We start from the raw sequence: 13,240 nt of genomic DNA on the forward strand, positions 1-13,240 counted from the left end.
ATCCTATGAGAAAACGAGTTGGTCTTTCTTATGAATATGTTTTTGTTACTCCGAGAAAGGACAGAAGCTACTGTTGTCTGGATAATAAAATGGTTTGGGAAGTGATTTCTGGAAAGAAGCTTTAGAGAGCGGTCTTAGCAATTGTTTACACTAAGAAATTACTACCAAACTACATCAACCCCTACACATATGCACCCAGATATATACAAATATTCATGCAAATATACTTGTGCCTCCTCCTCCTCCTCCTTCCTGACCCAGTTCCATTTCCTTCCCCTCTCTGCCCAAACTCATATTTACCATTGACCCACCCTTGTTTGCCATTCACTTTTATTCCATCCCCCTCTCCACCCATCTGCTGCTCTCGTTTCACACTCTTGTGAACTTTGCTTCTTACACACACTTCCCAATCTCCTTTCCCTCTTTCCTCACCTTCTTTTACCTTAAGCATATTTCCCAACACCTGATCACTACCCCCTCTTTTTCTCTTTCCGCCTGGGGTAGCCATGTATCTCCTCTATAACAATACTCCTGTTTTTGACCCTCACTCATACCTTAGCCACTCAATAACTGACATTCAGCCACCCCTCTCAATACTACATGCCTACTTGATTGAGGGGTCTTGTCTTGAGAGTTATTTGGTAACTTCACTACTGCCCATACTCTAAAAAAAGCTCTCAGTATAGTCTGTAAAGTGGTGGATATTAGAAAGGGTATCTAGACATAGAAACGATTTCAGGACAGACAGACAGATCACTGTGGTTCTCTGGCTCATCAAATCCTGTCAAACCGTTCAACTCCTGCTAAGATGGATGCTAAGTGATGATCACACACACACACGGAAGTTAAATGATGATGATACTTGTGTGTGTGTGTGTATATATATATATATATATATATATATATATATATATATATGCACTCTCATCTGTATCACCAACATTTGGATTTTAGGTCAGATATTTATAAAAAAAACTTGTCTAGAAATCTCTGCTTAGATCAGTTGATTAAAAAGAATTGAATTTCTAATTGTAATTATTTTTTGAAAATTTCTAGTCAATAATTAGATAATATTGTTATGGTTTTAGTGATTTATTTATTACTTTTTAATAAAAATGTTTGTACTTTACATGTTACTGTTGAAGTTATGTATGTCTGTTTATTCCTCAGGGTTTGGTTTATAAGGCAAAACTTTACAATCATATTATTAAAGGATTTCCTTGGACTTGTCCCAAAGGTAAGGATATTATTTAAAATATTTTATGGCTTAGAGTGTGAAGAATTGTCTGATTGACGATTTGCAATTGGTTGCATCTAGTAACATGTACATTTGGTTAACCCTTTTGATATCAATCTGCCTAGAACTGTTCCTGATTCTTGTGATACAAACTCCCTGTTTTAAAGAGATGTAAGTTAAAAACCTTTCAGCTAAATTTCATGTTAATTTATGTTCCAGACACTTGGTTAATAAGAACAAATTTATTTCATTAACTTTCATTAACTTTAAAATTAATTGAAACAAAGACAGAATATTTCAACAGAAAAGAGTTAACTCAGAGAAATCATCATTTAGTGTACGTTTTCCCTGCTGGCATGGATTAGACGATTTGACTGGAATTGGTAAGCTAGGTAGCTGTATCAGGCTCTAGTCTGATTTTAGTATGGTTTCTACAGCTGGATGCCCTTCCTAATGCCAACCACTCCAAGAGGTGTAGTGGGTGCCTTTTACATGTCACTGTGCTTTGGCGATCCATCTGAACATCGATCGCTGACACTTTCGGCCGATCTGTCCTGGTCAGTTATCCCTACACTGTCATGGCTGCTTGTTATGTGTCATCACCACTGACCATGACTATAGTCTCTCTTGGCCTGATGTGTCTTCTCAAGCACAGAAAACTGTCAAAGGTCTTGATCATTCATTATCACTTCTGTGAGACCAAACGTTTGAAGATCATGCTTCACCACCTTGTCCCATGTCTACCTGGGTCTACCTCTACCACAGTTAGGGACTGGCATGTCTTTATGCAGCTGTCCACATCCATATGCCAGCTGTCCTCATCCAGGCATCAAATGAGAATAAAATGGTAGGGTTAAATAATTTGATTGGATAATAAAAACAGTGAAAATATGCCATAAGATGGGAGTTAGAAGTGAAATAAATATTTTAAAGCTCCATATTCAGGCACATGTGTAGGTGTGTGGCAAGAAGCTTACTTCCGAACTACATGGTTCCGGGTTCAGTCCTGCTGCATGGCACCTTAGAAGAGGTGTTTTCTACTATAGCTTTGGACCAACCAAAGCCTTGCAAGTGGGTTCAGTAGATGGAAACTGAAAGAAGCTTGTTGTATAGATCTATGTCTGTGCACGTATGTCTTTATGTCTGCGTTTCTACTCCACCACTGCTTGACAGCTGGTGTTGATGTGTTTAGTGGTGCAGCAAAAGAAACTGACAAAAGAAGGACCAGGATTTTAAAAAAAAATAGACCCTACTGGAGTTGATTCATATGACCAAAATGAATTGTAGTTGTGACCGATGCTGGTGGCACATAGAAAGCATCCTTTGAGCACTAGGACTCATGGAGGCAAAGTGGTTGGTGTTGTCAAATGTGAAAAGCTCCTTTTGAGTGTTGGGCCTCATGGAGGCAATGATGCATAACTGAATCCTTTGGCATTATCTCATGCTTGAGAAAACCCGTCAAGCCAAGTAAAATCACAATTGTGGCAGATATTGGTGTTACGCAAATGGCACATAAAAGCACCCATTACACTTTTGAAGCGGTTGGTGTTAGGAAGGGCAGCCAGCTGTAAGAAACCTTGCCAAATCAGACTGGAGTCTGGTGTAGCCTTCCAGCTTGCCAGCCCTGGTCAAACCATCCAAGCCGTGCCAGCATGGACAACAGATGTTCAATGATGATGATGATTCTATATATGTTGCACTCTTTAGAAGTCATGTTACAAATTTCTTTATCTGATTTTCGCAATAATAAGAAGAAGCTTCTTTATTGCAAGCCAGCACATTGTAAGTTAATATAATTCTTTTGGTAGTAATTAATAGAAAGCAATTACAGAATATTTAATACTACAGACTTTATCTCTTTTTTTATATTATCATTTGATTTATTAGACCTTGTTCCTGTTGTAGAATTATTATCTATTGTTATATTTTTTTGAATGTTGTCCATTATCTGATGGCTGAGTCTGGGAGAATACTTTTTCCACTGTGGCTGATATCAGGAAATATTCTTACAATTATTATAATTTAGCTTTCATCAAATTTCTTAGTAATTATACAAAATGATGAAATGGATACTAACCGCTGAAAGGAAAATATCACCTTAAAACAAAAAAAAAAAGCAAATTTCTTGTTTGTGTAAATCCTTTCATAACTATTCTGTCATTTACTCCCTCTCCTCTTCCCCTGTCTTTATGATTCATTCCCTCTCACTCTTGTGAGTGTGGGTGTGGGGCATTCCTTTACTCATTGCCTGCCACCAAGCTTAGTATATTGTGCTCTTTCTGCACTTCTCATGTTAATCCTCTCTGTAATATCTTATTCTCCACCCACCCCTATATGATGTACAGCATGACTGGAGAAATCGACCAACCAACATTTATATTGGTTACTGTTATACAGAGATTATTGGATTTCATTATTCTTTCAGTTTTCTGCAGGAAATCAAACTAAATCCTCATTATGACACTGCTCTTGCATGCATGGATTCTATGTGATGGTTTTTATGGTTATATATATTAATGTTTATATCAGAGAATATCTGAAAAAATATGTTCTGTGTAGTTTTCCTAGAAATGAGAGACCAACTTAAAATGACTTGTTGCAAATTTTGAAGGAAGCCATTTGTCAAAAAGTATATGTATATTTATATGTGTGTATATATATATATATTTATGTATATATATATATATATATATATGTGTGTATATATATATATTTATGTATATATATATATATATATATATATATATATATATATATATATATGTATATATATTTATGTATATAGTGCCTTGAGAGAAAAGTTGGACCTAAGAAGCAGCAGATGTGTGCAAGAGAGACGACAGCGCTGGTATGGTCATGTGGTGTGAATGAATGAGGATAGCTGTGTGAAAAAGTGTCACACTCTAGCGGTTGAGGGAACCTGTGGAAGAGGTAGACCCAGGAAGACCTGGGATGAGGTGATGAAGCACGGCCTTCAAACATTAGGCGTCACCAAGGCAATGACTAGTGACCAAGACCTTTGGAAATATGCTGTGCTTGAGAAGACTCAGCAAGCTCAAGTGAGACCATAACCTCATGGCCTATGCCAGGGGTGTAACCAGCCTACTTAGGCATGCCTTTCTTTCATTGGACACTAAACTCTGCTTGCGAAGACCTTTTGAGGCAAGTGAAATCGAAATCAAGTTTAATGACAGCACCGCATGACTGTCACCCATGCTAGTGGAGCGCTAAGAGTACTATCGTTGCCAGGGCCACTGACTGGCCCCAGTGCCGGTGACACGAAAAAAGTGCCATTCAACCATGCTTGTTACCAGTGTTGCCTTACAGGCACTTGTGCCAGTGGTACGTGAAAAACAACATTCGAGTGAGGGCGTTGCCTGTGCCACTGGACTGGCTCCTGTGCAGGTGATACGTAAAAACACCATTTGAGTGTGGCTGTTGCTGTACCACAAGACTGGCCCTCATGTCAGTGGCACATAAAAGCACCCACTACACTTTTGGAGTGCTTGGCATTAGGAAGGGCATCCGGCTGTAGAAACTCTTCCAGATCAGGCTGGAGCCTGGTGCAGCCATCTGGCTCACCAGTCCCCAGTCAAACCCATGCCAGCATGGAAATCGGACGTTAAACAATCATGATGATGGTGATATATGTGTATGTATGTGTGTGTGTGTATGTGTGTGTGTGTGTATATATATATATATATATATATGTATGTATATATATATATATATATGTATGTATATATATATCTATATCTTCAAAACAAATCAAAATAGATGAACATCAATGGAATTTGTATCCTTGTGGTACCAGTGCTGGTGGCACGTGGCACACAAGAAAACCATCCGAACGTGGCCGTAGCCAGTACCGCATCGACTGGCCTCCGTGCTGTGGGCACGTAACAAGCACCATCCGATCGTGGCCGTTTTGCCAGCCTCATCTGGCACCTGTGTCGGTGGCACATAAAAAACACCATCCGAGCGTGGCCGTCTGCCAGCCTCGTCTGGCACCTGTGTCGGTGGCACATAAAAAACACCATCCGAGCGTGACCGTTTGCCAGCCTCGTCTGGCACCTGTGTCGGTGGCACATAAAATCACCCACTACACTCTCGGAGTGGTTGGCGTTAGGAAGGGCATCCAGCTGTAGAAACACTGCCAGATCTGACTGGACTGGTGCAGCTTTCGGGCTCCCCAGACCCCAGTTGAACCGTCCAACCCATGCTAGCATGGAAAGCGGACGTTAAATGATGATGATGATGATGATGATGATGATCTATATCTATCTATCTATATATATATATATATATATATATATATATATATACATCTCATCATCATCATCATCATTTAGCGTCCGCTTTCCATGCTAGCATGGGTTGGACGGTTCAACTGGGGTCTGGGAAGCCAGAAGGCTGCACCAGGCCCAGTCTGATCTGGCAGTGTTTCTACAGCTGGATGCCCTTCCTAACGCCAACCACTCCGGGGGCCAGACGAGGCTGGCAATGGCCACAATTGGTGGGTGCTTTTTATGTGCCACAGGCATGGAGGCCCGTCGGGGCGACGCTGGCAATGGCCACGTTCCGATGGTTCGCTTACGTGCCACCGGCACTGGTATCACAGCTACAATTTCCATTGATGTTGATCAATATCGATTTTGATTCTGATTTCGATTCTGATTCTCACTTGCCTCAACAGATCTTCACAAGTAGAGTTTTGTGTTCCAAGAAGGAAAGGCATGCATAAGTGGACTGGCTACATCTAAGGTAGAGGCCATGGGTTATGGTCTCACTTGTCCTGCCGGGTCTTCTCACGCACAGCATACTTCCATAGGTCTCGGTCTCTAGTCATTTCCTCTGTGAGACCTAAAGTTCGAAGGTCGTGCTTCACCACCTCGTCCCAGGTTTTCCTGGGTCTACCTCTTCCACAGGTTCCCTCAACCGCCAGGGTGTGGCACTTTTCACATAACTATCTTCATCCATTCTCGTCACATGACCATACCAGCACAAACGGCTCTCTTGCACACCACAACTGATGCTTCTTAAGTCCAACTTTTCTCTCAAGGTACTTACACTCTGTCGATTATGAACACTGACATTACACATCCATCGGAGCATACTGGCTTCATTCATTGCGAGCTTACGCAAATCCTCAGCAGTGACGGTCCATGTTTCACTACCATGTAGCATGGCTGTTCGTACACATGCGTCATACAGTCTGCCTTTTACTCTGAGTGAGAGGCCTTTTGTCACCAGCAGAGGTAAGAGCTCTCTGAACTTTGCCCAGGCTATTCTTACTCTAGCAGTTACACTTTCAGCACACCCACCCCCACTACTGACTTGGTCACCTAGGTAACGGAAGCTATCAACTATTTCTAGTTTTTCTCCCTGGAATGTGGTGGAAGTTGTTCTCTGCGCATTTTCAGTGTTTATTGCTCCTGAGCATCTGCCACATACAAAAACTATCTTCCTAGTTAGCCTTCCTTTGACATTGCTGCACCTCTTATGTGTCCATAGCTTACACTTGGTGCATCTTATAGAGTTTCTATCTACGCCCTTTCTACAGATCAAGCAGGGCCATCTACCTGAAGGCGTTTGTGACTTGTCTACCTTCCTACTTATTAGAACTTTGGTTTTAGCTAGGTTGACTCTAAAGCCCTTCGATTCTAATCCTTGCTTCCACACCTGAAACCTCTCCTCCAGTTCTGATAGTGACTCAGCAATTAGAGCTATGTCATCAGCATATATGTATGTATGTATATATATACATTATATATATATATATATATATATATATCATCATCATCATCATCATCGTTTAACGTCCGTTCTCCATGCTAGCATGGGTTGGACGGTTCGACCGGGGTTCTGGGAAGCCAGAAGGCTGCATCAGGCTCCAGTCTAATCTGGCAATGTTTCTACAGCTGGATGCCCTTCCTAACGCCAACCACTCCGTGAGTGTAGTGGGTGCTTTTTACGTGCCACCTGCACAGGTGCCAGGCGGGGCTGGCAACGGCCACGGTCAGATTGGTGTAATTTATGTGCCACTGGCACGGAAGCCAGTCGAGGCGGTGCTGGCATCGGCCATGAGTCGGATAGTGCCTTTTACGTACCACCAGACCAGGGATCCTGGCTGGTTCAATTCGATTTCGATTTCGCTTGCCCCAACATGTCTTCACAAGCAAAGGGGGTTGGCATGGGTGCCTGTCGTACGGTCGCATTGGAGTATTTTACGTGCCACGGCCACGAGTCGGATAGTGCTTTTTACGTACCACCAGGCCAGGGATCCTGGCTGGTTCAATTTGGTTTCGCTTGCCCCAACATGTCTTCGCAAGCATGGGGGGTTGGCATGGGTGTCTGTCGTCGGATGAGGTTCTATATCGACTTCGCTTGCATCAACAGGTCATATATTTATATGTATGTTAACATGTGGTTGAGGAATGGGGAGAAGTGAGAGAGAGTGCATGTACACACACACACACACACACACACACACACACACACACACACACACACACACACTCTCACACTCTCACAAGGCAATGATAAAAAGAAATCCAGACAATCTTTTGAAAAATATCATTTACCCTCCTTGAAGTAGCCACCTGGGTTTGTCATTTCTAAAAGCCAAGAATCACTTTCTATTGAAAGAACTGACCAGCTGGATAAAAGTAAACACATTTTTTTCTTCTTTCTCTCTTCCTTTCCTTCTCTTTTCCATTGACACTCCTTTCAGATATCAGTTATCCATTCATAGCAAGATAACATTTAGGTAATTGCTTTCTATTCTAATCTAAATTGATTTTGTTTAAGCATCAAGTTGTGGCTGATGCTGGTGCCATGTACCTGGTACCCATTTTGGTGGCATGTAAAAAGCTCCTTTGAAGTGTTTGGACTCACGGACGCAATGACCGAGACCTTTGGTATTATGTCGTGCTTGAGAAGAAGGCCAAGCTGAGCCAAATTGCAGTCATGGCAGACACTGGTGTCACACAAATGGCACCTGTGCCAGTGGCACGTAAAAGCACCTATTACACTCTCGGGGTGGTTGGCATTAGGAAGGGCATCCAGCTGTAGAAACCATGCGAAACTGAACTGGAGTCTGATGCACCTCTCTAGCTTGCCAGCCCTGATCAAACCGTCCAACCCAATCTAGCATGGACAACGGATGTTAAATGATGATGATCTAATCAATATTATTATTAATTAAGCAATGGCATAGTGTTATACTTGGTATAAGTTAATGTAACTTGTATCATATATGAATAAGCTGCAGGTGAAATTATTCAGGATGTGACCCTCCCCAAGAAAAACTCACTCCTACATTTTATAAGTTGACAGAAGTTTCAGCTACAAATGCTCTGTATGTCCCGGTCTAAACCATAATCGTCATCATCATTTAATGTCTGTTTCCCATGCTGACATTGGTTGGATGGTTTGAAAGGAACTAAGCCAGAGAGCTGCATCAGGCTCCAATTGTCTTTTTGGCATGGTCTCAACAGCTCGATGCCATCCTAGCACCAACCACTTTACAGAGTGCACTTGTACTTTTTACATGACACCAGTGCTTTTCATGTAGTACCATCACCAGTGCTTTTCATGTGGTACTAGTACAGTAACTAAAAAAAAAAAAATACAGTAAAACCATAGGTTCATAAAGGCATTGATACCACCTGTCTGATTTCACCAATGCCACACCAATGGAAGGTTTTTGCTACTGCAACCTATATGAAAGTAATTGTCTTACTATGACCCTAGTAAGGCATTGGTCCTAAGAGTTTAGTCTGTCAGCCCTTATTTTAGTCTGGTCCTTATTTTATCAAACTGTTTACTGAGTTGCTTGATGCCTGGAGCAAGGGGACCTTTTCTTATGGTGGGGCTTGCATTGAACCTATAGGAAAAATTCCTTTTGAATTGAATTTGGAAATTTGTGTGTGTTTGTTCCCATGCACACATTGATTGTTGTATGTCTCCATATTCCATAATTTATCATTTTATATCCATTTTTCCATGCTGGTATGGGTTGGATGAGTTGTTGCTGTCTGACTCATGACTCATAATAACAGATGGCTCAAACCGTGATGATCCATCAACTTCCCATGTCAGCATGGAAAGTGGCATAAAATAAGTTATGGAACATAATGGGATGCAAAGAAACAAAAGATGTGGACACAAATGTCTGTAGACATCCATACAAAATAAAACAAAAAACAAAAACAAAAACCAGAAAAGCTGTTCTACAGTTTCATTTACCAAATCCTGTTCATGAGATGTTGCTCAACCTGATGTCCCCTGCCTAAGGCACCATGCAGGGATATTGAATACGTTATCAATCTTAACCAAAACAAACCATTCTGATCTTGAGTACACGTGCATGCATGCATACACATGGGCACACAACACCTTGCTGTTGCGACCATTCCACTTCCTGTTATCAATGGATACTCTGTTCCACAGCACTTTTACACTTGTTTTCAGCTTTCATATCCTAGCACATGCACTCTGTGTCTTGTTTGTGTGTTTTGATTACATTACAGCATGATGGGCCAATGTGGATTGTTCTCCTATTTTCATTTTTTCTTGTTTGTACACTTTACATGTGCATGTTTTGTTTTGAATTTATAATGTAATCCTAGGTTAACTAACAATGGTTTGATGGTTTTATATCTTTTCAAATCATAGTTTATTATCCTGTTTAACCCTTTTGATACCAACCAGATTGACAATGCATCTTGTTCCTTGGTATAAACTCCTTGTTTTAAAGTGCTTTAGATGAAAACCTTCCAAAATTTCATTTACGTTCCAAACACCATAACGACAGTTATTCTACTATATTCTTCCTTATTTTCAAAGTTAATTAAAACAAAAGTAATGTATTTAATCAAAAATATAACAAAAGGGTTAAATATTAAAAAACAAAAACAGCTTCCAATTCTTTTGGAATTCAAAGCCTTTTTTAATGTACTTAACATTTTTAATTAATTTGCATACCATTTGGTTCCTGTAGAACTTTGACTTCATTTTGTCACTGTGTGTGTGTGTGTGTGAACACCTTTATTTTATTTTCACCCTGCTTGATTCTGATTATCTTTAGCCAATTCTCTTCAAGCCGATGACAGTGGTTTCAGTTCTCTGACTTTGACTGAACGTGTGGCAACTCTGCAGAGGCAAGTGGAACAGCTGGTTGTTGTGGTTAATTCTATTCAGCTCCAGGTAAATGTTGTAGTTATGCTTCATATTATAGAGAAATCAATTTAGTTTTGGCTTGAAACATCCTTATTAATCATCTCAATGTTTTAATTTTTCATGCATACTTTTCATTGCTTTAGTGGATAGGAAAAAGGGAGGCAGGCGCAGTGTATGAGGGTTTTAGTGGTGGGGAATGAGATGCATGGTTACTTCAAGTCTATATTGGTAAGATGCCATGAAGCACTAAATATTATTCTGCAATGCCTCAAAACTAAAGTAATTTATACAATAAAAATAAAATTGTGCACATAATTTTGGTTTGGTAGTATTCTATGGGCTCTTCGTGTGAAATCATCAGAGATTTTGTGTTTTAGCATCTGTGGCACATTCCAGCATTTTAGTGTTATTCATGACAATGGGGAGGGATTCACTTACCAAATTTAACTGAAAAGAAGCCCTGAGTTATTTTACTTTTGAGGCCTGTCTTGTTTCCCCACCCTCACAACTGAATTTTATTATGTGAATAACTTGTAGCTCCTCCACAATAAGGAACCTGTCCTGTTCTGACTGTTTCTCTCATACTTTATCCCCCCCTCCATCTAGCATAAAGCCACCTCCTTCTCTACAGCAGCCCTACTCAGTCAAAGGGATCTTAGTTTGATGACCTCACTAGTGCTGGTGCTACCACAAAAACACCAAGGGCCCTCTGTAAAGTGGTTGGCATTAAGAAAGGCATCCAACTGCAGAAACCATGAGAAAGCAGACATTGAGATGTGTTGCGTTCCTCAGATCCTGTCAAACCATTCAGTTAGCATAGAAGATAAATGCTGACAATAATGATGATGGCCTCGGCCAGAGGCTCCTAGATTTTAAGGTCTTAAGTTTCAATCTTGCATGCCTGTAGGTTAATCTGGTCCTGGTGTAAGGTGGAAAACGTCTTCTGCAATACATGGAGCAGCAAAACAGAGATGAGAATGAAGATGATGATAGGAGAGACAAAAGAGAAATGACATGTTATTGGATAGATTGCTTTAGTGGATAGGAGAAAGGGAGGCAGGCACAGTGTATGAGGGTTTTAGTGGTGGGGAATGAGATGCATGGTTACTTCAAGCCTATATTGGTAAGATGCCATGAAGCACTAAATATTATCCTGCAATGCCTCAAAACTAAAGTAATTTATAGTTCAAAATATTCCAGCATTGTAACTTGCTTCTAAAATAGTTTTTAGATTTTACATATTGGTAAGAAAAAATTGTGAATACTTTTGGCTAATAATTTGCATAATTACAAGAAAAGATGACCTGAAAAAAAGAAATAGCTCAAGTTGGCCAGTGGCATAAAGTAAGTTAAACAAATTAAGGAATAATGTTTTGAATGGATATGCAAAAAAATTCTCAATGATTCGAAATTTTACTTTTAGTAGGAGGATGAAAACAAGAACCTAATGGTAATTGTTAGTGAGTGGCAAAGGCAATTAGGATAATTTTAAGAAATTAAGAATTCTATCATTAATTTACACATGTCTGCTTTGGCATGGTTTCTTTGTCTGGATCATTTCCTAATGCCAACCAGTGATCCTGGTGCTAATGAAGTCACCAAGCAACTTGCAAGACTAAATCCCTCAGCTGAGTGAGGCTGCAGTATTGAAGGAGGTAGCTTTATGACAGGTGAAAAAAAGGTTAAAGTAAGATTGAGGGACAGGAACTGGTTTCTTGCCCTGGAGGAGATACGTGGCTTTCCCACTTGGAAAGAGAGAAAGAAAAAGGATGGTAGTGATGTGGTGTTAGGATGTATTTAACACCACAGGGTACAAGAAAGTGAATATAAAAGAGAACAGAGTATCAGACAGAGTGAGTGGGTCAGGGAGACGATAGGTGGCAGCACAGATGATGTAACGTGGAGGTTGCAAGGGAGATGCCCTATGGTAGGGACAATATATGTGTGTATATATGTGTGTATATATGAATGTGTGTGTAAAAAATTATAACGGCCGTATTTTTCAACTGATCACATGGAAATTTTACACATAGGTAAAAGACATCACAGTGGGTGCATCAGTTAAATTTCATAACATAATCATTAATTTTAAAGTGAGATTTGCCCATTTTTAATCAAAATCTTGATGGAAAATCCAATTTCAATAGTGGTTATTGGCTATCATTCCGTAAATCGCGTATGAACAGCCACTATGTTTGTTCAATCAGTATCAGAACATTAATTACATTAAGCTTTCTAAGCAATTTCATGAAAGAACATGTGATTGCAGTAAAAATTGATATCCTTCTAGAATGAACTGTACTCGAACACGTGCATCTAGGCATGTCATTCTGACACAAAAGAGTAAGAAGACAAGGCAATTATTTTGAATAAGTAAAAATGAAATAAAATATTAACTTTAATGAATAAATTGTACTAATTGGCAATCAATCAACTGTGTGAATATTTTCTCACAACAAAATTCAGTTGAAAGTTAGCTAACAATTTCTTATATAAAGCAAAAAAAACTTTTGTGTGACTCACTTGATTTAACTTGTACATGCCCATTGTTTATTCTTTAATTCCATTTCATGAACATTACAAATTATGAGTTATTTTTTACCACTAAGCATAACTGAATGATATTTTGGCAAATTCTTCTTACCATTTTGAAGAATTTTACAGATCAAATTCATCGGTTACTTTCTAAAAAAAGCACTGTTCGGTCGGCTCTGGTAGCTTATTCATCCACAAGATTGCCGAACCCTATATTCCATTTGAAGTTTTCCAGTTACGAGGACTTAAATAATTTTATTTATAAAAAATTTTCTGTCCACATGT

The 13,240-nt window shown here is 39.7% G+C and overlaps 1 protein-coding gene across 6 annotated transcripts in view; it reads left to right on the forward strand.

Moving 5' to 3' along the window:
* Nucleotides 1–13,240, forward strand: part of LOC115209298 (kielin/chordin-like protein) — a 195,844-nt gene that overhangs the window by 15,764 nt on the left and 166,840 nt on the right. For 4 of the 6 annotated variants that reach the window (XR_004998145.1, XR_004998144.1, XM_029777635.2 and 1 more), the window contains exons 3-4: nt 1,171–1,237; nt 10,329–10,447. Coding sequence is in view for 3 of the 6 variants with exons in the window: in XM_029777635.2 (XP_029633495.1) it covers nt 1,171–1,237; nt 10,329–10,447 (186 nt within the window). In the remaining 3 variants the exon portion in view is untranslated. Of the gene's footprint in view, nt 1–1,170; nt 1,238–6,480; nt 6,496–10,328; nt 10,448–13,240 lie in introns of those variants that run through there. The other 2 variants (XM_036500854.1, XM_036500856.1) reach the window with 2 other exon arrangements.

The sequence above is a fragment of the Octopus sinensis genome, linkage group LG3, assembly GCF_006345805.1.
Source record: "Octopus sinensis linkage group LG3, ASM634580v1, whole genome shotgun sequence".
NCBI lineage: Eukaryota > Metazoa > Mollusca > Cephalopoda > Octopoda > Octopodidae > Octopus > Octopus sinensis.